The following is a 27370-nucleotide window of genomic DNA, read 5'->3' as shown; positions in this document are numbered from 1 at the left end:
ATAACCCAGCTTGAGGTCTTTCATGTGTGGAGTTTGCATGTTCTCCCCGTGCATGCATGGGTTCCTTCCAGGCACTCTGACTTTCTCCCACAGTTCAAAAACGTGACAGCAACGTCAACTGGGTCTCTCTAAAACTGAGCAGGTGTGTGTGTCTGCCATGTGTGTGTCCATGTGTTGAACCGGCAGCATGTCCAGGATATACCCCACCTCTCGCCCAGTGACTGTAGCAGAAATCCATACTCTATTTTAAAGTTTCGGTACTTCTGAAGAAAACCTGTTTCACTCTGTTTTATTTCCGCATATCAGAGTAAAGTGGTTTGAATAGAAATGCTTCTCCCACTTTCAAATAAAAAGAAAAAACCCTGAAAACCCTCTACGGTGGGAAATCACACTGAATAACGAAACACATTGAAGTTTATGGTCGTAATGTGCAAAAAGGGTTATGGATGTTGTTTCAACCCACAATATCTTGCATCTTAATCTTGAAACCAGATCTTGAGAGAAAGTGAATTGATTGTGTAAATCTGTGCTTTATGATTCCATTTGAAATCCATTCTCTTTTGTTCATTTACCTTTTAAAAAAAAAAAAATCATTCCCACCCACCCAAAATCTATATTTGGGTATAGAATCTGCCATCCCGTGGCTAAGCCCTGACGAGAGAGTGCGATGTCTTCTCGTGACCCTGAGAGACAGCGCGGGCTCCAGGGCAACATGGTGTAACACTCTATAGAAACTGGGCTTGTTATGAGCACAACACAACTGCATCTATGGCAACATCCCTGGGTGTGACAAGCAAAGCAGGTAGCCCGAGGCCTTCCTCTAAACTTGACACATGTACATCAGAAGTTGAGACTGTGCACAGGTCAATACAAGATACCAAGCTTTAGCTCAGCGAAACATTTCTTATTCTGGAGACAGTTTTTGTGCCGGTTTGGCTGCTCACTTCAAAGTTTGTTTTGAAGGGCTGAAAAAGAGAAACACAGGGTGAGAACAACATGTATATAGCACAAAAATTGCCAACTACTGCATACATGTGAACTGATGAAGAGATTAATTTTAAAATGAGCAAAAAAAATAAAATAAAATAAAAACTAATTTCTGTTTTTTCTCTACATGCCAAAATCCTTCTTCAACTTTACCAATTTATCTTTTTTTTTTTTAACAGGGTGGCATCAACATCAAGTCAGCAAGGTTCTGAAAAAACTTTTTTTTTTTTTTTTTTCCATCCAGTGATTTCGCCATTGGCAGATTTCTTTATGAGAAAAACCCACATGAGAGTTTCCATCAACCTTACCTGGGCAAGACATGAAGGAAGCCAACCCCCTTTTTTTTGTGAATTGAAGCAGATATCAGCAGTCAGTCTGCACAGTCCTCGATCGAGAAAAATACAGTACCTTGCATACCTGCGGGACCAAAATCTTGCCTTGTGAGGAAGATGGCGTGGTCGTGGTACTCGGCGTGCTCAGGGTCACGGCGCTGCTGAGTGTTGGCCCATCGGCACACCTGCTCTAGGCTGCGGGAGGGGTTACCACGCTCAATCAGGCTTACAGACTGTAGAATAACAAAGGGAGGAAAAAAGGGATGTGATTAGAAATTGCATTAGTTCTTCCTTTGAATTCCCTCAGCAGTGGTTCCTCTGCTTAGCAGGTTAAATAAGACGAGCTGACACCTCATTGTTAACTTGCGGAGCATTAAAGAGAGGGAACACCTGCGCAGCCAGGGAAAATCGGAGATTATTTACAGCTAAATGCTTTAAAAGGAGAAAACTTTATTCGAAAGACTCCCAAAGGCTTAAAGCTGCAGACTATATTCAGTTATATAGACAGAAATACAATGGAGTAATCTATAACAAAGAGTAATTATTTGGAGATGAAATTAAGACAATATTTTCAATTGGTTCACGTATTGAAAGTTTGTGATAATAGCAAGGTGGCTCTGCAAAGTGCTGACTAAGGTTGGGTAAATTAAAACAGATGACAAACTTTCACGGTATGTTTTTCGTAAAAATGATTAAGAACCATATCTCATTTTCTTCCACTTCTCTTTCGCAAAGCAATTTTGCGGACGAAAGGATTTCATGGAGTCAGAAATAACCTGGAATCTTGATGAGCAAATCATATGTATGAGTTTTTTCTCGGACTTCTAACATGCAGGTAAATAATGTCCAGGTGAAAACGGTCTGAGCTGAAATGTGAGCAAGAAGCCCAGCTTTCTCCTCCTCAGCTATGTCATAAAATCTGCTCAGCTCGGCTCCGAAACGGAGCAGGTGAGGCTAAGAAGTGAAGTCAGACCTTGATTTTTCCTAAATGTCTGTTGAAAGCAGGACTGATGACACATCCAACTGATGTGTGCTAAAAGCTGCGGCCAACATCAGCTAATTATGAGGAAATAAAAGGCAACGTGCATTAATATTAGCTCTGAAGAACCAATTTTAACTTCATGTAACTTAATGCTGCGTCAAAACAGATTCTCCATGAAGAACATCAAAGATTTTGTCAGACAACATTAGTCAGGAAATAGCATCACAAAGAACGTCGGAAAGGTCATATCCAGTTCATGATCCAAAATACTAAAAAAAAAAAAAAAAAGCAGCATAGCTGAAAACCTACCCAGACAGGAACACAAACCTCAATTGCTAGTAGCTCTACTTTAAAGCATGTTGAAAAACACAATCATGATTGTGACAAAAATGTCAAAACAGAATGCAATTATCTGAAAATAAGTGTAGGGTGTATCAGCTAAAATAAGCAGGCAGCATGCAGGAACATTGCACCATAGATATAGAAAGAAAAACAGGAAGTTTTTCATCTTAAGTAGACCTCTTGTATGGGGTGTATTTAATGTGTTTTCTTTAGAATGTGTGTGTGAAATCACACTTATATTGACATCTTGGACATACATAAATGACTGCAAATACATTTTTATTCTTGAGACAGCAAGATTTAGTTTTTCATTTCAATGACATAAAATGAAAAACAAAGTTAATTTAAATTGCTTTAAAAGTTATACTTGCATACAAGAAAGAAGCCACAGACCTTGTGATATGTAGACAAAACAATTTTGATTTGGATGTAAAAGGGGATTTTTCAAAGTTTGACCCATCAGAAGCAAGCAAAAGGAGGCATTCACTAATCTACAGAAAATAATTTAGAATACCGTACATTATTTTTAAAACTAATTGTTTCAACTTCTTATGTATCTTTTTTACCAGTTTTATGACACTACTTTTACTCCATATAGCTACTCTCTGAGGCAAAGGTAATTTAAGACAATACTTAGACATTTCAAGCAAGCTTGCACATCTCTATGCTAAAATGTTAACAGTGTAATACATAACTCACCTGTCTGTACCCCACCATTATCATGCGGACGAGCACAATGTTGATATTGGTTCCCAAAGACTCATCATGGTAGATCTCATCAACCTGAAATGAAAGAAAGAGGCTCTGTCACTGCTCAACAAAGTGGATTATGATGCTAATCTGCATATCTAACAGATATTAGTGAATATTCCAAGTTTTAAGAGTTTGATATAATTCCATGCTATGCTACAATCTCATTCAAATTCTAAGCCAAATGTTCCACAGAATGTAATTCATATTCTTTAAAAAGATATTTCTACATATCAGCCCTCATTTGGAGCCCCATAGAACCAATTAGCTGGTTTGATGAAATGTACTTTGAAGAAGCGGCAGCTGAAGTAAAAAAAAATAAAAAAAAATAAAAAAACTGATCTAACTCCTTATCTAGTCAGAGTGCCTCCTGTGACAACTTCTGACTTAAAAATTCTGCTAGGCATAAAAAATTAAATTAAATTAAAAAACTTCAATAATTCTGACTGGGTGAGTTTTAAGCCTCACACGACTGATAGATGAGAGATTCTTGTATTTATACTAGTTTTTATTTCTGTCTTCTAGAATTTTAAAATGTGAAGCGATCACAGATCAGCAGCAAAAGTTGGAAAAAAATTACACATTTTGATCTCCATGCAAGTTACGCTCAGGTTTGCAACACAATTTGAGATTGCATTCGCCTATAGCCAATTCGACTAATTTCTCTTGAGACACTCTCAGGTATTTTTTTCGTTTGTTTGCTTGATCCTATTAGTCCTGCTTCTGCTTCCCTTGAGTTAATTATTCTCCTTCCCTCAGTCTGCCTGGTTTGCCTCCCCCCAGTCCCCAGTGAACAAGAAACCACCGGTTTCTTGTTCACTGATCAAACTCCCCAGCACTTTAAGCTTCTCAGTTTCTGTCATTCCCTGCCCAATTTATCTGCTTAATCTTCTGTCAATTTGTTCCATTTTTATGCTTGGTTTCCAGCCTCTTCCAGGTCATGTAACGAGTGCATTAATCGGAGAAAGAGTCAAGACATCCAAGGTAACTCTGGAGGAGCTGCAAAGCTTATGGGCAAATGCCTCAAAAGACTTGCAGCAAAATATAGTTTTAACAAAGGGAGATGAAACAGGTATTTAAAGAGAAAAAATACTTGTTTTTTTTTTTTACTAAATGAATCCTTTACCTTGTGTTCGTCTATTACATAAAATCTCAATTAAATACATTTAGCTTTTTGTTCTGAGTAAAATTCAAAATGCTTTACAAGTCTAAATACTTTTGCAACATATGGTTAAAATCGTACCATTTCTGAGTGAAAAGCAATGATATGACAAACTTATTAAAACATTGCACGGCAAAAATGAGTTCTTCGTCATCAACAGTTATTTTCTTTTCACAAGCATCTGTGGCCAAATCTAGAGCTTTGGAAGCGAAAGCTGTAATAATGAACATCTGTTAAACCAGTTGGGATAATTGAGTATTTTTATGCTGGAACATATAACTTCATGTCATTTTAAAAAGAAATGGATGCAAAGTTAAAGATGAATGAAAATGTTTTGTACCAGTGGGGAAAGTTGCAGTCTTCTTCTTTGCATTGAGCTCACACACATCCTGCTTTCTCTTTATTGACATATTTGAAAAATATGTCAATATCAATATCATAAGATGCTCATCCTACAAGTAAAAGTGTATGGACACATTAGAGACGATTTCTTATCTTTTGACAGAAAATTTATGAATGATTCTCTAGTATTCTCAAGTCAACAGATTATCTTTCACCAGTCAAGACATTGTGAAGCATTGCATCCATTTAGCATGGGTTAATGCATTTATGTTGGCCTAAATCAGCCATGTTGTTTAGACATAATTCAAATTTCCCTTTCATTTTGTTGCGGTATGAAGTGCTTTTGTTGAAAGCTGTTTAATTTTCGATGCGCTGCAGAGCAAAAGCATTATTTCCCCATGCTGTTGCCAGGCTCGGTCTTTCAATATTGCAGAGCCCTTGGCTGGAAAAGGTTGAGTGGTTAATTAGGGTCATTGGGCCCTGAGGTGTAGTCTAACGATTTCATTAACGCTAAAGCAAATAGGCTGTCGTAAAAACAACCTGCTTATGTAAAAACAGGCTGTTTTACCGCAGCTTTCTTTGGAGAGCATAATGTGCTTTATTCTAACGTGATTAACTCATTTTATAGTTTTAAAAGGAACAAAATTATCTACATTCGGTGCAATAAGTATTTTTATTTTGCGTTTATAAATGAGTACAAAGTGCACTGCATTAATACTCCTGTGCTTTTACCTCTCACCTACAGGGGCTCTCTTTTTTCCTGATCACTCAAATGGCTTCTCTGGGCTTAATATCTAATAAAAACTAAGTTCTTACAGATACAGGTAACATTTCTAAACAGTGAGAGGTATATGACTATGGTTGTCATCATTGTTCCTGTGTGATAGTTATTTTGGGTAAATAGTGACTGTTGATATTTTTGAAACTGAAAGAAAAAGTAAACAAAAAACATGGTTTAAAAAAAAGAGATACTATTTTCCATTGCTTTTCTGGCATGGCACAGTTCTCATGTAACCCCAGATTTGCTTCTGATTGGTTAATAAGCGCATCATGATGACTCCTTCCCCTGAAGTGCATCTTTCAGAGGAGCTATGCTCTGACAGTCAGGCAGAAATTTAGAATCCTTTATGAATAAGACTCACCCAACTAAGTCAGAGGTTTTTAATCAACCCTTAAAGAGTCAGTTGGGAGTTTTTTATTTTATTTATTTTTTTATTATTTGCCATGCTTTTGTCTAATTCCGTTTAAAGTTTCTACAGGATTTTGTTTCTTTTTTTCCTCAAAACACACCATGGAGAATCCTTAACTAGTAAGTTTCCCTTGTCATGTTAATAGTCCAGTTTCCTCCCATTATGAAGATAAAAAAACATAGTCGTCAAGGAAGCTGTAACAAAACTGACAACCTACTTTCCTCTGTGCAACCTCTGGCTGATAATGGTAGAAGAATTAATTCTTTACATGGAAATGCTAACTGAACAAAAAAAAAAAAAAAGCAACATTTGCCACCTAGGAAGAAAAACCTTTTTCTGGTCTGAATCCAAATTTCCTCCGGGATGCAGGTTACACCCAAGTCTATTTAGGTAAATATTCCACTTACAGAAACAAACTTCAGTTAACAAATCAGGAACCTCTGAGTGACCGAGAGGTTGCACAGATTTGCTACGCAAAATCCCTAGGAATGCCTACACTGACTTATATCCATGTGTTTATATTGGATCGTAACACAGACGCCAGTGAAAAACAAAGAAAGTGTAAAAAAAAAAAAATAGCAACAAAAAAAGTTTTGTCATGGAATTTGTAAGGGTTTGTGGAGTTTTTTTTTTCTTTCAACTGAGAGATTCGGGTGGTTGCATTCTTAACTTTCCAGCGAGTCCAGATGAGGGACGGGTCAGCTCCGTGCACACCGAGGTAATTGCAAATCCAGGAGGAGCACTCACAAACACACCTACACACACAAGAAGGACTGAAACGGAGCTGTTGTGGGGGGAAAATGAGCCTAGCAGCTGTGCTCTACAGGCGCTAGGTGTCTCTGGCTTGCGTACGGCTTCGCACTGACATGGACTAAACGTGGTCTGCAGTGGTCAAACAACATGACCATTGTGCAACAGAGACCTCACTAGTCACCTTGGCATTGTGCAGACAGGATGTTCAGTAATCAATCCCTCGGGGAGAGTTTCTCCAGGTGGTACTACACATTCTACAGCCCTGGAGCAGGGATTCGGAGGGATTTGAGCGGGCAGAGCTCTTTCAGACACAGCAAACCCGTGGCTTACAAGCAGAGCTGAAGGATTCTGACCTTCGATTGTTTAAACTGCACCACTTTTTAAGTTAAAGAATATAAATAAATAAATAAAAGTCCAACATAATGGGAGATACATTCAGACAACTTTTAATTACCTGATTTTATCTACTGTGACGCTCAAGTCCATTTTAAACCAGATTACTTCAAATGCACTCCTCCAGATAGCCCTTTCCAATGCTATTAAGTCATCAGAGTGCATTAGACACCAAGGTCTGACAGATACCGAGTGTGCATGAGTCAGAGCTGCTACTCAGTACAATCAAGCTCAGTAAAAGTCAGACATTTTGCTCTGTTAAAGACATTTGGCACCAGATTTTGAATATGAATTCCTAATTAAATAAACACATCATTCTATGTAAGAAGAGCTTTGGCAGTTCAAACAAACGTCTGGCACCACTTTCCATGGCTGCTCCGTACTGCTCCCACTCAACTTTCTAAGTGCTCTAATGCAGCTAATCAGACTGCTGTGCATGGTCCAAATGGTAACTGTTACAGAGTGAAACCAGCTCCCTGTGAAAATCTGACTTGGAGGGTGGTGGGGGGACTTAGGCTCAGTAAGAAGATTATGGTGGAAGGAGCTGGTGGAACCTGCAACGAACGAGCTGAGAGTTTCTCAGGGAGTTTCTCGTTTTGGCCCCGTCTCTCATCGGTAATCTGTCAGCTGCGAAGGAGAATGTGGCAGAGCTTGATGTCAATATAAACACATTCAGCAATATTTTATGGCAGAGACACGTGGTTTTAGAGACAAAAAAAAAATTAAGAAATAGCACACTTTTACATCTAGAATTACATCTGACAACCAGGTCGCTGTTTGGTCGAATACACGAGTAATTGCCGATTAGGAAATTTATTTTTTTTAGGTAAGTGCTTGGACAATACTGTATTTCAGGGGTGTAATAATACAGAGAGGTGAGTACTAATGCATGTCACACTTTTCAGAACTTACAATGTTCATTAGGGTGAGAACGTAATTCTGCACGTGCTCCTTGCCGTGGAAACGGATCACTGAGTCATCCACAGCCAGCAGAACCTCGATGTTGTAGTCGTCTTTCTTCGCGTGCCTCCTCTTCCGCTCGGACTCGGAGAGTTTATGTTCGACCAAGTCCAGAGCTGCAGGAAGGTCTGCGATGCCAACATCTGCCACTGCAGAGACATGAGGAGGACACAACATAACACCATGTAAAAGCAAAATGTATATGCTAAAAATCACATTGTACATCAAAGCAAACAAAATATTTTGTTTGGAGATTACCTGAAACCAAATAACTTACAGGAAATTGCAATTATTGTATTCGATGAAAAAAATAAAATAAAAATGTTGCTCATGATTATATCAGAGCCAGTCAGCTGTAGGACTGGATGGTAAAACAATCATGGCTGAAGAGGCAGAAAATAGGTTGTAAAAATAGTGACTTTTCCAGCAGATGCTGAATCAATTGTTAAAGGAGAAGAAATTGATGGACAGTCAATGAAAGTTCACCCCCTTTTCTTGGCTCCACTGCGCTCCTGAGTCTCCCATTGTGCCATTAGAGCACAGCATTCCTCATCCTACCAGCTGGTTTTGTGAACAGTGCTTCCACTGCTGGGCCTAATAGATACCCAGAGAGTAACCTTAAAGCTGCAGAGTTGGAGTAACCTTTAAAATGTGCAAGATGGGATTGAATTTGCAAGCTACAGCTCCTCTACCTTTAATTATGTATGATATTCAGTGTTTTCTGTATGTTTGGTGCTGAGGAAGCAGAGCCCAACTGGACTTTCAGATGGAAATAATATGTTGGTTCACCACACATTATCTCTCTAACAATAAGCATAGTAGAAATCAGCTGATTTTCACCTTTACCACCTCTATCTAGTGACCGGTCAGTCAGAAGCTAAAAAAAGTAGATTTCTTTTTACCCGGATGAGTGAACGTATCTTACCAAGCGTGTTTGTAGTGACTGAGTGAAGAAGGCTCAAAGTTAGCCATGAGACATACAGATGTAAGAAGATATTTTATATGACACCCCAAAGCATCTGGTTCATTCAGACATTCTAAAATCGTATTATTTTCTCATCTGTGAAAGCACCATACCCAAACACTGTCACACCCTGCAGAGTGGAGGTCATCTTTTTTTTTTTTTAATCAAGTCAAAGGAAGCACAAACGGTTTGATAAGCTAACTAAGCTAACTAAGGGAAAACAGTATTTTCTGCTGAAGCCTATCAGCCGTCTATTCAGCTCGTTTTAAGGTCACTGTGGCTCCAAGCATTGCAGTCTGCCACAGGATGTCTAATTTGGGGCACATTTGTCAAAACAGCAAAGAACTCAACTTAACCAGTAATAAGGGAGTCCCAACATATTACAGCATAATTGCTCTGTTTTGTTCTTTTGAGCTTTCGGCTTCTTTCCATTGTAAAACATGCCACCTTGCCAGCTCTTTGAAAAATCTCAAGGCTTACGCTACATTGGATTTTTCTTGGAAGACAGCGGCCGGAGGCAGAGATAAAGTCACACTTGACATGAGCGCATACTGGTCGCTGTTGCTTTGGTATCGGATTTAAAACGTGTTCATGCATATAAGAATGTTTTTTTGCAAAAGATGTCTTCGGTATAAAGCTCAGTGTTTGCTTCTCTCTGACCCCTGTGTTGATGTCTGGCTCAGCATGACCGTCTGGTCTGCCTGTTTTGGAACGTCTGGGGTATATTTTTGGGCGAACACTTATAATTTCCCAGATGAAAGTAGTAAATTTGCAAGTAAAGACTACCACATACTGAGATCAAAGTGGAACATAAAGGTGCAACATCTCTCCTTTTTGGAAGCTCAAATCAACTCCACCTACCACAACATGCAAAAGTATTCACACCCCTCCAACTTTACCAAATTTTGTCTTGTTATATTCACAAACTTGAACGAATTAAATGTGACCAGGTATTCAGCGACAGCCTAATCTGGACACGATGGACTGTTTTGCAGTTTGCCAGAAGCCATAAAGGGCCACAAATAACAAGTAGAAGAAGGTGTTCTAGCCAGACGCATCATCATGCTGAACACACCATCCCAATAGTGAAACATTATAATGAAGCTGGTGAGCGCTGAGCTTCACCTTCCAGCAGGAGAGCAACAAACACCCAGAACTACAAACTGAATGGCAAGGAGCATTTCAGTGTTAGATTGTCCCAGTCAAAGTCCGAAACCGAATACAGTTTAGAATATGTGCCGATAAATGTTTTCCAGATCTGTGAGCTTGAGATATTTTGGCAAAAAGCGTAGATTCAGATTTCCATAATTTGACATGCAAAGCTGGTAGAGGGAAATGCCGGGAGAATCTGGAAAAACATGCAGACAACACTTTTCAAACTTCTATTTGTAAAAGAAAAATATACATATATTTCCATTTCTTTAGAAAGTCAAAAGTACACGATGACTAGTCTGACTTTAAATACTTTGTGGCATTCTCACATGGTGAGCTTCTGAAAGATTAATATTCAGTATTTACACTGATCAGAGGAACACCAACAATTTTTTCAGATCAGAAAATATATATATATATAAAGAAATTACACAATCAGCAAGACAATTTTGGACATCCACAGCTCTTCTTTGAATACATTTTCCAAGTGGCTGAAGGTGCTGCATTCACCTTTTCAAACAATTTGTATGCAAGTTTACATCATGAGAATAATGTGCAGCTATCATACAGCTCAGGAAGGAGAAGGGTTCAGTGTCCCAGAGACAAAGAACAAAAGTGATGGACAATGCTGGTGAGAGAATATCATTATCCACAGTGAAATTAGCAGTGTGCTGACGGGGGCTGAAAGCCCACTCAGCAAGGAACAAGCCATTACAACACAAAAAAGCCTGATGACATTTTACAAATGGACTCAGAGGCAAAGACCTTCATTTTTGGCTTTTATGACACTGCTCCATTTTGGAGACAAAATGGGGGAAGCTTGAAAGCCGGAGAACACCATCGCAGCTGTGATGTACGAGGGTGGCAGTATCATGTTGTTTGAGCGTTTTGCTGCAGGAGAGATTGAAGCACGCTACCAAGTAGATTGCACATGTGGAAATATCGAAGCGGCATCTGAGAAGACGTCTAGAAAAGTCAAAGCTTGGGCACAAATCTGTCTTTCAAACGGACGATGGACTTCAGGACAAGAAAGCCAACGTTTTGGAGGCTTGGTCTCAAGCCTAGAGAAAGTTTGTGAACAGTTCTTAAATGTGTAGCCAAGCAAGTTTCAATAAATGCGACTGTCAGAAGCAATGGGCCAAAAGGAGCTGGTAGGTAGAAGGATTCAGCATTTAACAGAAGTCATACGGTTTGAAAGACAAATCTACCAAAATACTTGAAAAATGGATGCAAACTTCAGAATTTGAACAAAAAGTTAAAAATTATCCTTTTTATTATTTTTATATTTAGCAACTACAAATAATTCAGTTAACACAATCTGAACACAAAAGAATAAGTTTTTATTCTGATTTGATGTGGAGCAGCGAGAAAAGGTTATGTCTTTTTATCCATTTTAAATAAATACCTGATGTGTCCTTCTTGTAGGACCTAAAAGTGACCATGCAGCTGAGCCGTTCTGTTCGTTTTGCAGCCACAAAACAACTCAAACCCACACAGTGCTTTTTTTTGTTTCCACTGATGTAAGTCTCCTTTCCTCCTACCTTCATTGTGCAAGTCCTCTTTCCGCTGGCCCGTCTCCCGCTTGATGGCCGATCTGCGGTAGACCACGTGCACTCGCCCCTTTACTTCCACATCCTGTTGGCCTTTCTCAAGTGGTTCAATGAAAAACTCGCCATTATCAGTGCGGATCAGGCCTGCCTGGAAAAACAGAACTTTGCATCAGAGCACCACTCTTTCTTTAAATCAAGTTAATCCAACTGGATCCTGTAATAACAGCAGAGCCGGTCAGTTGGAGGATTCAGCGCAACAAGGAATGGTGAAGGTGGACACAACTTGGCAGCTTTGAAGATTATTTCTAAACAGTTATTAGTGAATAACTTGAATGTTCTACAGCTCAAAAAAAGTTTGTGACGCTTTACTAATCTAATTCGTTTGTGTGCCTCTATAATAAACTCTGAATCGATTATAGAAAAACCTTTAATAATTTATATCTTTGATTTTTTGCCTTTTGCTTTAATGAGTTTCCACTATAACATGCAGTTTGTTTCAAACCCTAACCCTACTACAAAGCTTTCTTCCTTCACACAGACGATGCCTCTTCAGTTTAACCTGAATATTCAAACACTTCACAAAGACATTTTATTAGCTTCTAGACATTTTAACATTAATCGAGCTACAGAAATATAATTTTCGGCATGAGAAATCAATCATGTTTGCTGAGGAAGACTTCTCTCTTGCTTGTTGCCGAGTGTCTACAAAAAAAAAAGGTCAGTGTGGAAGGAAGCAGCCATTCTCTAATTCAAGTCAACCACAAACCTGCCATTTTCTCTTGATTGCATAAATATACAAAACGCCCACATAATACAGAGTGAGGCATTTTTATAAACATTGCAACAGATTGTGCATTTTATTTGCATAGAAAATCAGTTTATTTGTCACTGTAAGTTACATCTGTCTGTGTTCAGAAGGACACACTTTGTGCTCATTTTGTTATATGGACAGGGTTACGGGGGTTTAGTATTTTATCATTGGTTTATTATTGAGCAGAACTGCAGTAGAACAGGATGAACTTGCTAATATCCCAAGTTCACTTTTATTTTTGCTTGTTTATTCAGAACTTTTTCAAGTTCTACATATTTATTGTGCCTAACAATAGCTTATATTTGGAACATTTTCTCATTTGCCCCATTACAACCACAGACTTAATTGTATTGGGATTCTCTTGTGAAAAAAAAAAAAATATGTAGAAATTTATATTTACCCCTAAATAACTTCAGGCTTAACCAGTTACCCTTAAGAAATACTTCTGTGATTAATAAATTAGATTAATTCAACTAAATCCATCTGCCACGTGAACCTAAGTAAACAAACAGCACCAGGTGAAAAGAAATGTTATAGTGAAACTTAAAACAGCGTTAAATTACAATAGATTATAACAAGCTTTATCGCTCAGAACACTGGCCAGTTCATCATCTAAAAACAGAATGATTGTGATGATTGTGACTAATAAAATCGAGTCAAGACGTGGCTGTCCATCTAAACTGACAGGTCAGATAAAGAGAACATTAAACGGAGAAGCAGCAGAAGACCATAAGAAGACCTCCTGAAGAACTCTCCAGTGCTGCACATCTTTAAGAAACCAACATGTAACTTTTTGGCTTTAATTCAAAATGTTTTGTGTAGTGGAAAACTAACCAGGTTTTCTTCAGTAGCTGGTCAGATTTGATGGAAGAATCGCTAAAGATAAATACGGGCAAATCATTAAAGAAACCAATTAGACGCCGCTTTTGGACTCGAGGTTGGGATGGAGGCTTACCTTCAGTGGGACAAAGATCTGAACCGGAGCTACAATGGAGCGGTTTAGGTCAAAGAATACTCGGACATTATGATAGCCCAGTCAAAGTCTATGGTTAAGTGCAATTGAGAAGGCAGCACTGGAAAATTGCTATGCACAGACATGCTCTGTCCAATCTGAGCTATTTTGCAAAGGAGGAGAATAAACAAGAAGTGCCGACTCTAAATCTCCAAAGCTGGTAGATGCACCTCTAAACCGTTGCAACTAATTGTGGCAAAATAACAAATATGTGCAGGAAGGAGTTGAAATTACTTGCAGGGTATGAATAAGTGTTATTAAATTATGAAAGCCTCTCTTTATTGCAGAGAGCATCCTGTCTGGTCATGTGATGCATTGTTTATGTAATGGTATTGATAACAGCTGCTCTGTCTGTACACAGGATGTGTTTTGAGGACAGTATTGAGTCACATTTTGGAAGCAAGTTCAACAGACCACACAGTTACTGCTTTACAAGAGATATCAGGGCTCAACATGGGATCACTGACGTCATATAATGTAACACAAAGCTGCGCTTTGACTTGAGGTTTAGGTTAACTCTGCAAACCTCTTCCAAACAGCTATTTTTGAAGGAAAAAATAAAGTATACAAGGGACTGTAATATCATACATTACATTACAAGCTACATCATAGGATGGCTGTCACAACAAAGGTTGGGGGATAAAATAGTCAAAAATCTCAATAACAATGAGAAAGGTAGGTTTTAAAATTCAATAAAACAGATTATGCAGACAGTTTGAGGGTCTGTATTCTTTTTTTTTTGCACAAGAAGTGCACATTTGATTTGCATTATTTTCTGGTTGTAATATATTTGCACTTTTCAATTTTATTGTACATCGATTTTGTACATCAAAATATTGCTATTTGAGAAAGTCCCATTATTAATCAACAAAATGAAATTGTTTGAAACCCTTTATTCCGTGTTTAGTTTTTGACAACTTGCATTGTAATACATTTTAAAGTAACTCATTTAAATTTGGTCTTTAATCTTAGAAATTAGAGACTTTTCATCTGAAACCTTGCTTGTGATCATTATCATCATAATCACTTCAATTTAGTCGCTACCTTTTGACAAACTCAGCCAATAAATATTTGACAGCAGGGTCACTTTAGACCGGGTAAAGAAAATTAGATCTAAACACTACAGCAAAATGAAGGGATGCTAAAGGACACAAACAGCGTACAAAATATGCACTTAATGAAAAAATGTGGAGAACGTCATGTTCCGAAAAAATGCACTCCATCTTTTTAAGTGCTTGCTGATTTTCAGTGTGTTTATAATTCCCTGAGTCATCATTGTTATTGCCATAACACCAAGTATGACCAGCATTACAGCATGTTTTCCTGATATTGCGCTGATATTGCTTTCATTTTTAAGCTTTTGCCTATTTTCATTTGTTTGCAATGAAAAACATCCCACTCAGAGTGCACAAAAATAACTTTACACTTTTGGTAAAAAGTGCATTTCTTCAATGTGCCACCTTGGATAAATTACCCCTAATAAGCCCAGAGTCTGAGTCAGAGTCACTGTCTTCAGCCGAAGTGTTTCTCCAAGACTTTGTTGAGAAAGGAGTAAAACCTCTTCAACCTATCATTATCTTCGTGACACGGAGACACCAACCAAACCTCTGGCAAGTGTGTGTGTGTATTTACAGCTGCTGAATGAAATCTAAATATGGAACAGAAATGAACGATCTGAGTTTGGTAACTCTCTGCTCAACAGCAGTGATATATTTATTACCCTTAAGGGTGACATCCCACCGTTGGGTTAAAGAAGAGTGAGAGACAAAAGTCTGCATTAAGAACAAATTCGATCATGTGTCGCTCTTGTTGCATAGTTTGAGTTGGGTCACTTTTAATTCTTCCAGACAAGCAGTATGGCATCATTTTTAAGCAGAAAAAAAAGTGCCATAGGTTTATTTATTTATTTTTTGTTTTATATTTTCCACACATAAAAATTCTGAACTTGAGGAGTGAATTTTAATTCAACCCACGCAAATTAATACTGAGCAATTAACAGCTGGTGCAAAATGCTTTCCTCTAGTCTCAGTTGACCGGAGCTCCTCCTGCATGACTGATTGCAAACAACAAAAATGAATTCTTATGATCATCTTTCAACAATGACTTCCCACCCTCTCACACATTACCAAATTTGTGAAGCACATGACAAATATAAGTCTTCCCACCTGACATATGAATGTCTGCAGCTCATCCAAAGTCGCCGCGCTCCTAATGGTTGTCGGCTTTGGTTTGACAACTATGTCAGGATGTGCCAGAAAATTTCTATTTTTGGTACGATTAGCTTACACTCGACTCCACTCGAAGGAGGTTGGCTGCCCTGCATCGTGTTTAGCGGTATCGAAGAAAAGAGGATGAATTTTATAACTATAACTGTTAGATTAACAATAACCTGAGACAAAACCCTGTGACTTTCTAACAGGGGTTGCATTAACAATCAAGAGTTCCCTCATGTTTCATAATTGCCTGAGTACATGTGACAGATAACAGCTTATGTTTTGTTCTTTTTTTTTTTTTCCCCCCACTGTCAACTTCACAGTTTTACAGATTTATACAGGCATAAATTATATAGCAAGTTTTTTTAGTTTTTTTTTAACTTAAGTCAAGTGACATAGAGGCCATAATGTTACTCAACAAGCTGAACTACAATCTCAGCATACAGTTTGTGAGGGGAGTCATCCGGCTGTGCCACACCACACGAAAAAGACCCGAACATAAATCTGAACCTTTAGCCCACTGGTGCACTAAATTCCTCACCTTTGCAGGGACAACTTTGAAGTTCCACATGCACTGCATGTCATTTTAGGGTGAGACAGTATTCCTTTCAAATCCCTACTGGAAGGTTAAGTGGTGAAAGCATGAAGGCAAACTTTTTTTTTTTTTTTCTTTTTGTTAGTATGCATCTCTGTCACCCAGTAGTAGTCAAAGTTAAGAGCTTGGTTGCTTCTTCACAAAAAGAAACAATGCAAAATCTTACACTACTCTGAACCGTAATAGGCTTCAAATACTGCAAACATGCTTTCCTCAACAGGAAATCATGCCGTGATTCATGTGTGAAGATAAGGATGATCGTTTCTTTAAAAAAAAAAAAAAAAACTAAATCAAATCTTTCCTATTTATTGTTTCTTCTTGTCATTTCCAGCTCTGAATGTCCGCCATTAATCACGGATAGCTGGTAAACAAAGGCATAGCTACACTGCGGTGTTGCCATCACGCTTGGTGGTCCAGTTACATCACTGCCTGAGATAATCTGATGGAGTCATCCTTTATGGTGCATGTCAGACAAACAAAAATCCGAAAGCTGAATAAGCACCACAGGCTACGGATGCAGGGAAATTAAAAGCCAGCGTTTGGTTCCGGAGGCTCAACCTGTAATTTGTGGTAGATTATTTGGAAACATGCATTTAGGTTCCAGGCACGCTCTCTCTTACTGATTCACCAAAAAACTGGGAGACTTAGAAAGGTACTGCAGTGTTACATCATGAAGTCAGTGATGTACTCTTTCTGTGAAATTTACCCCTTGAACTTTTGTAATAAGATCAACATAGCACTACGAAGGGACTGGACATCTCTGTTATTCCTGTTAAATACAGGTTTTGTGAGAAAAAAGAAAAACAAAAACAGAATTATCAACAGATTAGGACCTTGGCTCACCTGTGTGGCAGTGTCATATAATGGGGAAATAACTAAACAGGACAGAGTGTAGAGGAAGGAGATTAGTTCCTCGTTCCGTTTTATCCTTTACATCTCACAGTGTTCGCATATATGACTGATCGAGAAGAGAATCATGAATAAAAAATAATAAAAAAAAGAGGGGTTATAATCACAACAGTAATCTGCATGAATTAATCACACCAATCTAACATCAAGTGGACATTTCAATCAACCAACAAGCTGCACGAGGGAACGAATCAGTTTGAAAACAAGAAACAGGTCTTTTGAAAACACACTTCTCATGGTACTCGCAACAGCATGAGACACAGGAACGTCTTTGGCTAAATTTGTCCGGTTTGTATGTTAGCACAGAAAGTATGTTATTCCAAAACAACAACTGAACTACAATTAATCAGTTAATCAAGTTTTTTTTTTTTTTTTTCTCCAAAGAATCACAAAACTATGTAATCTACAAAAAAATAAATAAATAAATAAATAAAAATTCCTATGTCAGATGAAATCATTTCCTTGATTTTGGTTGGTTTTCAGAAGTTAAGGTTATGCGGATATGGGGTGTGAGGCACAAGTTATCCTGACATCATCTTCTCATCTAAGCACCACATTTATCTTCACTCAGTCAGGAAACTAAAACTTTTTTCTGTAGAAATCTGCATCATAAAAGCAGACCCAATCAAGAGAAAGGGTTGCACGAATTGGAAAGCACAACTGCACACAGACTTCTTGCTCTCAAAGTAAACTGCATGTCTTTAGCTTCCTTATACCTGTCAAGAGTATTAAAGTAAGGTAACAACTGTTAATCGTTTAGTCTGTCATATTATGATCCTTTCTTGCTAGCTGTAGTGGGAGGTGAAGTACAACGGAAGATGATGGATTTTGATGTTAAATTAATGACCTCAGTCTTAATGCCTGACATTAACAAATAAGTTAACTCTCTTATTGGATCAAATCAATAAAAAAATTTGAAAATAAAATCAAAGCGAAGAGAGTCAGCAACATTCATCCACAAATGTTGGCACCTCTGCTACAGACATGCAGCGTAAGTTTAAACAAGCAGCTTTTGTTGCAACATAATCTCGGTAATCTCAGTTTTAATTTGAGCGTTTTAACTCACAGAGAAATGAAGTCATTTTTAATAAGTGTGGATGACGCATCATTTGTCTAGGGAACATTTAAATACAAAACTATACTGTATATGCTGCAGTAAAAGATGAGAGTGACAGGAAATACATCACAGTTTTGACTGGAGATCACATGCGTAGATCTTTATTTAGAGACTGCCTACATGCCAGCAGGGTGTTGGAAGGCTAGAATCATCCCAGTAAAACATGCAAGCATGGGTACAACAGTCTGCATCTATTTCCATTAACAATGGATGGAAACTGAAACTCTTCTACTTACACCTGAAAAAGAGCGAGATGTCTCACTTTGACTGTTGCTAGGTGCCTCTGTCATTTTTGGACCGGTAGACACAGAAATAGCGCTCCTCATCCGGTGACAGGGCGTGTAAGGCACTCGTGTTACATCCATCACACGTGTAACTCTAGCCATCTGTCATCTGGGCTAATTCCCAACACATGAGCAACACCGGTATTATCATAGCCATCATTCATCATTCCACAACAGTAGCGTGCCAGCTGTTGCCATCGAGACGGGGACACTTCAACAGGAGGATGTCACAAACTTTGAGGCAGTCAAACAATAAACTATGAGTACAGATCAGCCAACAAAACAGTGGGACTTTAGCAACAAAGATTAATCAATGATATAAAAAATGCCAATAATGTTGCACCGTCAGGTTTAGGGCAGAGGATCAAACAAGCCTAATGTGTTGCTTAAAGTCATGAAATGCCTTGAAACCTGATCTTTTTTTTTTTTTCAGATTTGATCCAGTTACAACCAAACACTGACACTAAAAGCCCAACACAAATGGAAAGGAAAACTATGCATTGTTTTTAGAATATAACAAACAAACCGCTGAAAAAAAAAATCCAGTGCAACTAATTACTTCAGAAGTAAACACATTAATAAACACAATCCTATTAAGTGTAATTTAGTCTCACTAAAAATCCAGCTGTTCGGTTAAGGCTCTGGGGGTTTTAAAAAAAAAAAAAAAAAAAAAGTATTAAGAAACCAACAGCTCCATGAAAAACCAAAGAACATTATCACTGCTGTAAAACATGGTGGTGGTAGACACAGTGAAGCTGGTCTTATTTGATAAGAGCATTGGTTGGAACACAAAGGTGCAAAACACTTTGTAGTTTTTAATTTTCAAATTCCATTCATACTCCATTCTCTGAATTGACAAATAAAATCCAAATAAAGGATTATTATTTCTGGTTGTAACATGACAAAAATATATATATACATATATATAAAAACCGTCCCGCTCAATGCTTTGTTTTAATAAATGCACGTGATGTGGGTAGGAAAAAACGAATCCCTGATATGAATCTACTCTGATCTTGACTCATCCACTTTTGAAGACTTCATGCTGGCAGTACGACAAAACACACCATGTGTGTCAAAGATCTGACCCGCATATTCTGACTCTAATGCGTGATGTACTTTTTTTTTTCTTTTTTATGCCTTTCATTCACAGTCCTTTCATCACGCATCATCTTTTGAGCCCCTTCCACATCAAGCGTTACATGTCAGCCTGTCTGCGTAGCTCCAAATGCTCCCCAAGCACCCACCCTGCTTGCTCCGACAGGTTTGTATTTAAGTTGGCTCTGAGTCAAGGAATCACATGGACAATATTCCTAAGAGTCTGACAGCACCTCTTAAAGGGAGTGCTCACATAAATCACAAGCAAAACGTGGCGATGGCCCCCCCGCTTTCACCTCTGTGAATGTGTCTTCAGAGTCCTAACATCACACAGTGTCTCAAATAAAAGAAATAAACCTAAGCCACATTTTTTTGTTAGATACACTTTTGTTTTCTGCTTTTACTCTCAGTCGTTATGCGTCGCCGTGACAACAAGGTATTGTTTTTTGGGTTGTTTTTTTTTTTAAGAATTTCAAAAGCTCAAATAACACCTGAACTACAACCCCAAATCTCAAGAGGAGCTGGAAAAGTCGGAGAGCAGAAAGAGAAGGAGGAAGTTCAAACCTCCTGTCCCATCGATCCTACTGGGCGAGGACAATATCCCCAACTCCAACACCTCTCTGTCCAACTTTCAAAACATCTGGTCAGATAGAGATTTAAAGACAAGTGGCGAAAAGCAAATGAGGTGGATCGTTGGTGCTTGCCAACAACTGATGGTGCAACTCAGGTCGTGTTACTGTGAAATATTATTACTGCCGACCAGATATTGAGCTGTTAGCTCGTCGTGACAGACGTGACGCCGTCATACCGCAACAGCCGTCACTCAGATGGCTCTGCAGACTGATCAATTATGATGATCTTGATGGATGTTGTTTCTGCTCAGGCTATCAGAGCTGCTATGTGTGGGTTTAATTAAGGCCTCTTATCAACAAGCTGCGATTTACTGGCTTCTCATGAGCAATATGGCTGCTCAGAAATATTTGAGCTGGCAGTTTTTGCTTTTCCCTTTATCTTTTACAATTTGTACTTGTAACTCATATTCATGTGTTCTGGGATTTTTATACCAAAGGGAGCCAGCAATTTATCATGTAGTGAAATCGGCTGAGTTTATGAAATTGAGATTTTGTGGAAGCATTGTTACTTCAACCTTTAAAATATAATGCATGGGGGGGGGGGTGCTACAATTCTTTAACACATGTGAGGACATTTGGTTCGTGACGAATGAGCACGCCTGTCTCTCAGGCGTTTGTCGATTCGATTGATGGATAGATGCAGCCCAAAAGCATGGGAAAGTTTTTTTTTTTTTTTTGTAGCAATGTGCTACATGGAAGGTAACACGTCACTTGCAGCCTTGAGTCACCAAAGTGCACAACAGCAGTCTAGCAGTCTGTCAGGAAATAGTACAAAATACGCAGGTTTTACAATAGTAAAGAAAGCATGGCTTGATTTAATTTATTTTTTTCTCAAGGTGGTTTGCCGGACTTGTATGGAACAGCCCAAAAAGGACAAAAGTAGCTTTAAGAGACATGTGTCAGTTCCTAATGGAGTGTTGATGGAACACAGATCTGGTCCAATTAAAGTAGAAATTGAGCAAAAAAGCACTAATGCTCCTCGGGTAATATAAATGTGCTCACCAAAGTTTCAGAATAAGTAATAACTTTTTCAGTTACTGAGTAAAGTTTAGGGCTTCTGAGATTAGTTAACGTAATCAATGTGATTGACTACAGTCAATCTATATTTAATATTATCCATATTTAGAATTGACTTTTTCATTGAATGATTTTGAGCTACTTAGTTGTTTGGTTTTATTAAACAACTGATATATTTCACACTGCTATGTGTAAGGGTTACTCTGAGAAAATATATTTTCCACAAAAAAAAAAGTGGAAGTCTTTCAAAGTTCTCACAGGCTAAAGTCTAGAAATATTTAAAGCTATTTAACAACACGTTGTTTTTTCATGCTCTTTTGGGTTTCATTTAAAACCACCATCGGCACAAGCATCACATGCATGATGAGCTTCTGAAGAAACAATAAATCTGAATAACAATAAAAAAATAAAAACCTCTTGTTTGCATTCTGCCACATCCCCATTGTTACTAATGATCTGCTGGTGCAGACAAAGCCATATTAAGTGTTTTAAAGCTGCTGAACTCCCCCTATGAAGTTAGTAAAGTGGTTATGGTAACAATTAAACACGTTTGACTGATTAATGCTGCGCCTGAGTGTGACAGTATGCAGACTTTACAGAGCAAAGCAGATGTGCTTAACCTAATCCCATCTTAATCACAGTTAATTGCACAGCTAATGATAGCAATTCAGATTTGGCCCATGTTTTCCACTTAGATGCAGCAACGCACGTGACACGCTCTTCAAATATCATTCCAGATGTTGACGTGACGGGATCTTAAAGTCTTTACACTTGTTCCCCTGTAGCTCAGAGAATACACTTTAAAATACGTTTTGAATTTTTATTTAATTTATTTTATGAATGGCTCAATGAGTTGCTACCAAAATACATTAAAGATCTGCTGTCTGGTCTTCTAGTCCAAGTCTACTCTGCATCCCCACATCCCGAACCAAACACAGAGAACCGTCGTTCGGTTTTTATGCTCACTAATTTGGAACGAGCTTCCAAAAACTGCGCAACTGTTGAAACACGGAGTTCCTTCAAATTAAGGCTAAAAACACATTTGTGCACAACTGACTTTGATTAATAACTGGAACATCATGAAATGAAGTCTGCTTTTCCGCCTGTTATTTTTTTCCCTCTCTTTGGCATTTTGCTTGTTTATTTTTCTTCTGATCACAAAACGCATTCTGAACTCCCTTTTTTTTTCCGAAAATGTGCTGCACCAATAAAACTGCTTCGTCCTACCTTGTCAAAGTATTAGCAAGAAAATATAACCTCACACGACCGCCACCGGCTTGAACTGCTGATAGTGAGCAGGACAGAGCCATCCTTTCATGTGGTTTAAACCAAATCCAAATTCTGATCCTGCTTTCTGAATGTTAGAGCTTTCTGAATCAGGTCTTAAATCAATGTTTTTTTTGTACTCTGTTATTGCCGCCCCCGTGTCTGGCGCACCATATAAAACAGTGGAAGAACATGTCACCATCTATTGCAATTGGCTAAAGACAATGAAGTTGGAATCTGACTCACAGACTAACTCTTAATATGAATGTTTTTCGAATGAGTTTTTTGAGACGCTTGACTGTGTTGAATCAGCTCTAGCCCAAAGTAATAAGTAATTAAACTGGTCAAACTTGAATTCAATTACTCTACATGAAGTCTTCAAAACAGAGGTTGAAATTTGTGAAACTTTTTTACTAACACAACTTTTCTCAAAACACAAACTGCGCATCTATTAGTATTATTCCTCAGCGATTTGGCTCATGCGATTTCTGTCAAAAATAGTTTTGAGATAGTTTCGCTCTTTGGATAGCTCTGGCACTAGCTGCTCTCAAGCCTGCCCGTTCAAGTGTCACACGACTGTTTTGCAGTAAACGTCCATCAGTGGCTCAGCTTTTCTCACTCCCTCTCTGTTTTGTTACAGCCGAACACACATTTGAACACACGCAAGAGCAGAATGACATGTCAGACTGTGGCAATAGGCGGGACGTGGGGTGCGGGGGGGCATCTGATGCTGCAGGATGCAGACAAGTTGACTTTTTATTATTCAAATTTATGGTTAATTGTTCCCTTTGCTTAATTATGGAGGAAAGGTGGAACAGAGAGAGAGAGATCATTTCTCTAATACATCACGTAATTTCTCTAGTTTGTTTCACGAGTTTGTTAAAACTGAAAAATGCTTTTTGCGCTTACAATGCAGCACGGTTAGAATTCGTCTCCTATCAAAGACAGCATTCAGGGGAAACAATAAGATAAAGTAATAAACTTGTCTCTTTCCACTTAACTTTTAGGACTGCAGTGACAACGGTTGATAACGCAAGCAGTGTGAGCTAGTCATCATTTTGATTTCTGTAACCTCATTTGCCATTAAGGTCAGGTTGGGTTACCACACAAAACCAGCTTATAGAAAAACTGTGCAGCCAGGGTTCGTGACGTGATTCAATAAATGGTTATCATTGATTTCTCAGCACACAGCTGCTGATTGCGTGCCCAACTGCAGCTGCTCCAACTGAGCGTCCCGCGTGGAGCGGGGGCCGAAATGCACTCTCTCTTCAGCTTGGCCAGCAGTGCTGGTTTCAACCCGAAGTGCTTTTGTTTGACAGCTTACAAACGTACGCAGTGAAAGATTTTAGTAAAACAGTATGATGTAAGGTGCTCTGCTTCTCTTAAGAAATGAAAATATGTTTAGAAGGCAATTAGAAGCAACTAAAAATCCCACGGAAACAGAATATTATTTACTGACCGCGGGCTACTGCTTCGGCTAACTCGGCGACTGAATGTCTAAGAATAAAAACATTCAAACACCTGCTCTGCCAACGTACAGTCAAATAAATTCAAAGTGTTAAAGATCGAAAGGACAGCTCAGACATCCTAAAAGGTAACTGGCTTGTATTTGTATAGCACTTTATCAAGAGCTATACAAGTACAAGGCACTTCACATTACAGAGATGGGCATAAAGCTCGAAGCTGACAACTTTATTGGGGTTTTTATTTAGAATAAATCCCGGGGAGTTGTTTGTGGACCCAAAGCTAATGGCTCGTAGAAGAGGAACCAAGACCACAGCAAACCTCTACCGTCCTCAAACAACTCCAATCTCTGCAACATCACTGCTTGGTTCTTTACACAGAAGCAGTGTGCCACTAGTGATGCTCTGAAAAGATAACATTAAAAATGATCCAGCTATTGTAACCGTTTGATGTAAAAGTAAAGCCGTGAACAAAGCAAAACGTTTACTTACCTTCCTATTTGATAGTTGCTCTGGCCAGAAAAGCTCGACATGTTCTGGAAGCGCATCGTCTCCTTCGTCCATATACTGTGTAAATTAGCTTGATGCTACACTGTGACATTTTTGAGACTGGATTTGTTTTTAAATGGCAGAAGTGTACTTTGATCTTGGCCACTCTCAGACTACCTGTTAGCTGCAGCCTCCAGGACCAATAAATGTGGATTTATACTGAATGAAGATGCAATCAGAGTTACAACCTTTTAACAAACGGACCCTTCGAAATCCTGAGCTATCCCTTTAAACAATCTGATAAGGCGCTGATAAGTTCATACTTGTGGATTTATGAACTCTAGAAGACAGAATTGCTTACCTGGACAGTTAAAATAATAAAATAAATAAATAAAAAACTAAGGTCAGAACGACAGCCATTGGTTTGTTCCTAAGAGTAAATATTAACAACAGATTTAAAAAGCGGTTTACATGAACGGATATGAACGTTTTGAGATTGGAGTTATTAAGCTAAATTGGTTTCAGCACTCAGATCAGGTGTGTCAGTCTACTGCAGTGATATTTCATCCAGCAGCCTGAATATTTTCTTGGCGTGCAAAGTGTGACTTCATGAATAGGGATGTACAAATATGAAAACGTGACCAATATTGATATCAATATTGGCATTAATTTTGCTGCCATTAACTGATATTTAATAATATTATATATATAATATATATTACCTGTTCAAGGCTGATTCTTCTCTGCTTCAGTTAAACTCCCCACGATCCTGCACTGTATCACCATCACTATCATATGGCCAAACAAAAACCACATGGCCAACATCCTACTTAATTTCAGATCTTCTACGGATCACTGCATCCCAGTCTGGGCCATCTAAACACATAAAAAACGTTTACATATACACTGCTATTGATAGGGCTCTTATGTAAGTTACTGTGTGAATCAGCCATAAGAACTTCTCTCAACTCAACAATGAACTTCTTTTATGATTATTAAAAGTGACATCATTGTGACTGCTGCCTGCTGTACGTGAGATAACCTCCGTTCATCGCTAATCTACAGAAATCCCACTTCAGAAAAGCTTAAAATCCGTCTAATCGACGTCTTCTATGAAGGTATAAAGCATGTAGAAGTTTAGAAAAACAATGTTCTACAACATTTAGAGGGATCTTTTCAGTATATGTGTTTGTTTCAATTGTTGAACTGATTTGTTTGTGTTTAGCCCCACTGAAGGTTCACACTTACCAGTCCATCACAGTTGCTGATGGCCACGGAGGCCTCCGGCATGTCGGTCACATCGCCGGTGAAGACACAGTCCCGATGGATGCGTTCCTTGGCCTTTTCCTCAAAGTCCTCCTGCCATTCCACGAAAGCTCCCGGTGCCACCAGCCTCCTGTTGGCCTTCAGGCGAAGGTGGAGCTCTTTCCCAAACAAGGTGACATTGAAAAACAAGTGCTGACCCGTACTAGAGGTGACCGAGGGCGTCTGGGGGGCACTGCGGGCCATTCTTCTTCTGCTGCCAGGAGCTGAGAGATTCTCATCAGCAGCCTCACTTTTACTTCCACTTCCAGCAGAAACCACGTGAGAAATGTACCGGCCGTGGGAGTCTGTGCTGAACGGCACCATAAGACCATATTCACTTAACTTTCCAGAGAGTTTTTCTGATGGGACAAATGGTGTCAAATAAGAATCACATAAAAAAAAAGGACATAAACTGTGCCAATGGAAAAAGAAAAAAATAAATAGAAAGGTGAAATAAGAAATGCTTATTTAGGAATGGAATGCCAAATGGAGGGCATTCAGTGGAAAATTCTACAATACTTCTTTTCATTTTCAACATAATGCGTCTTTTTTTTGTTGCTTTTAGGGTTTTGCATACATTTTTCATTTATAAAAATGCAATAAAAAATGTGAAGATAAAGACTCACCCTCTGATTCCGCAGCCAGAATTTGGTCCATACATACTTGACAAAGTGAAAAGCACATCAATAAATATAAACAATCCATAGCGAGGGCTAAAGTGTGAGAGCTGCCACTTTTTTTTCTTTTTTCTTTTTTTTTTTTTACTTTTTCTTTCTGTAGTAAACTTTGTGAGTAGAGTTCCTCTCCACCTCCAATGACAAAAAAGAAAACAAACAACAAAAAAGAAGGAAGCCCAAAAACGCAAAAGCAAAAGTGCTCAGAGCTGAGCTCCAGCGAGGCAGCCGGGCATTTCTCAGCGTCCTCCCCGGTCTACACGCCAAACTGAAGCTGCTTCCAGTGTGTTGGCCCTTGCTGAACTGAACACACCGAAACTGCCGCGTCCATTTAGGGAACCGAACCGGGGAGGGGGGAGAGAGAGATATCTGGGGGTGCTGATGACGACAAACTCTCCGGTATAAGAACCGGGACGGTTGGAAGTTGTTGCCCACTTTTTCCCCTCTCCCCTTTTCTTTCCTCCTCTCTTTCAAAACTTTTTTTTTCTTTTTTTTTTCAGCAGGACAACACCGAGTTAACACACGCCTACCCTGACAGAGAGAGAGAGAGAGAGAGAGAGAGAGAGGTGGAGAAAAAAAATAGGTAGAGTTGAGATGCAGAGACAGAGTGTCCCAGCGGTGGAACA

The 27370-nt window shown here is 38.7% G+C and overlaps 1 protein-coding gene across 2 annotated transcripts in view; it reads right to left on the bottom strand.

Annotated features, from left to right (window-relative positions):
• Window positions 1-27370, bottom strand: part of adamts14 (ADAM metallopeptidase with thrombospondin type 1 motif, 14) — a 61479-nt gene extending 34109 nt beyond the window's left edge. Inside the window, exons 1-6 of one of the 2 annotated variants that reach the window (XM_015043011.1) lie at window positions 26697-27370; window positions 26014-26429; window positions 11851-12007; window positions 8146-8342; window positions 3343-3426; window positions 1396-1552 (exon numbers count right to left, since the gene is read on the bottom strand). In XM_015043011.1, the coding sequence (XP_014898497.1) occupies window positions 1396-1552; window positions 3343-3426; window positions 8146-8342; window positions 11851-12007; window positions 26014-26429; window positions 26697-26775 (1090 nt within the window). In that variant the 5' untranslated portion in view covers window positions 26776-27370. The remainder of the gene's footprint in view (window positions 1-1395; window positions 1553-3342; window positions 3427-8145; window positions 8343-11850; window positions 12008-26013; window positions 26430-26696) is intronic. The other variant, XM_015043012.1, reaches the window with a different exon arrangement.

Source organism: Poecilia latipinna, unplaced genomic scaffold (genome assembly GCF_001443285.1).
Source record: "Poecilia latipinna isolate Pla-1442-1.1 unplaced genomic scaffold, P_latipinna-1.0 Scaffold611, whole genome shotgun sequence".
NCBI lineage: Eukaryota > Metazoa > Chordata > Actinopteri > Cyprinodontiformes > Poeciliidae > Poecilia > Poecilia latipinna.
Note: the sequence above shows the minus strand (reverse complement) of the source record. Positions and strands in the feature narration are given on the sequence as shown.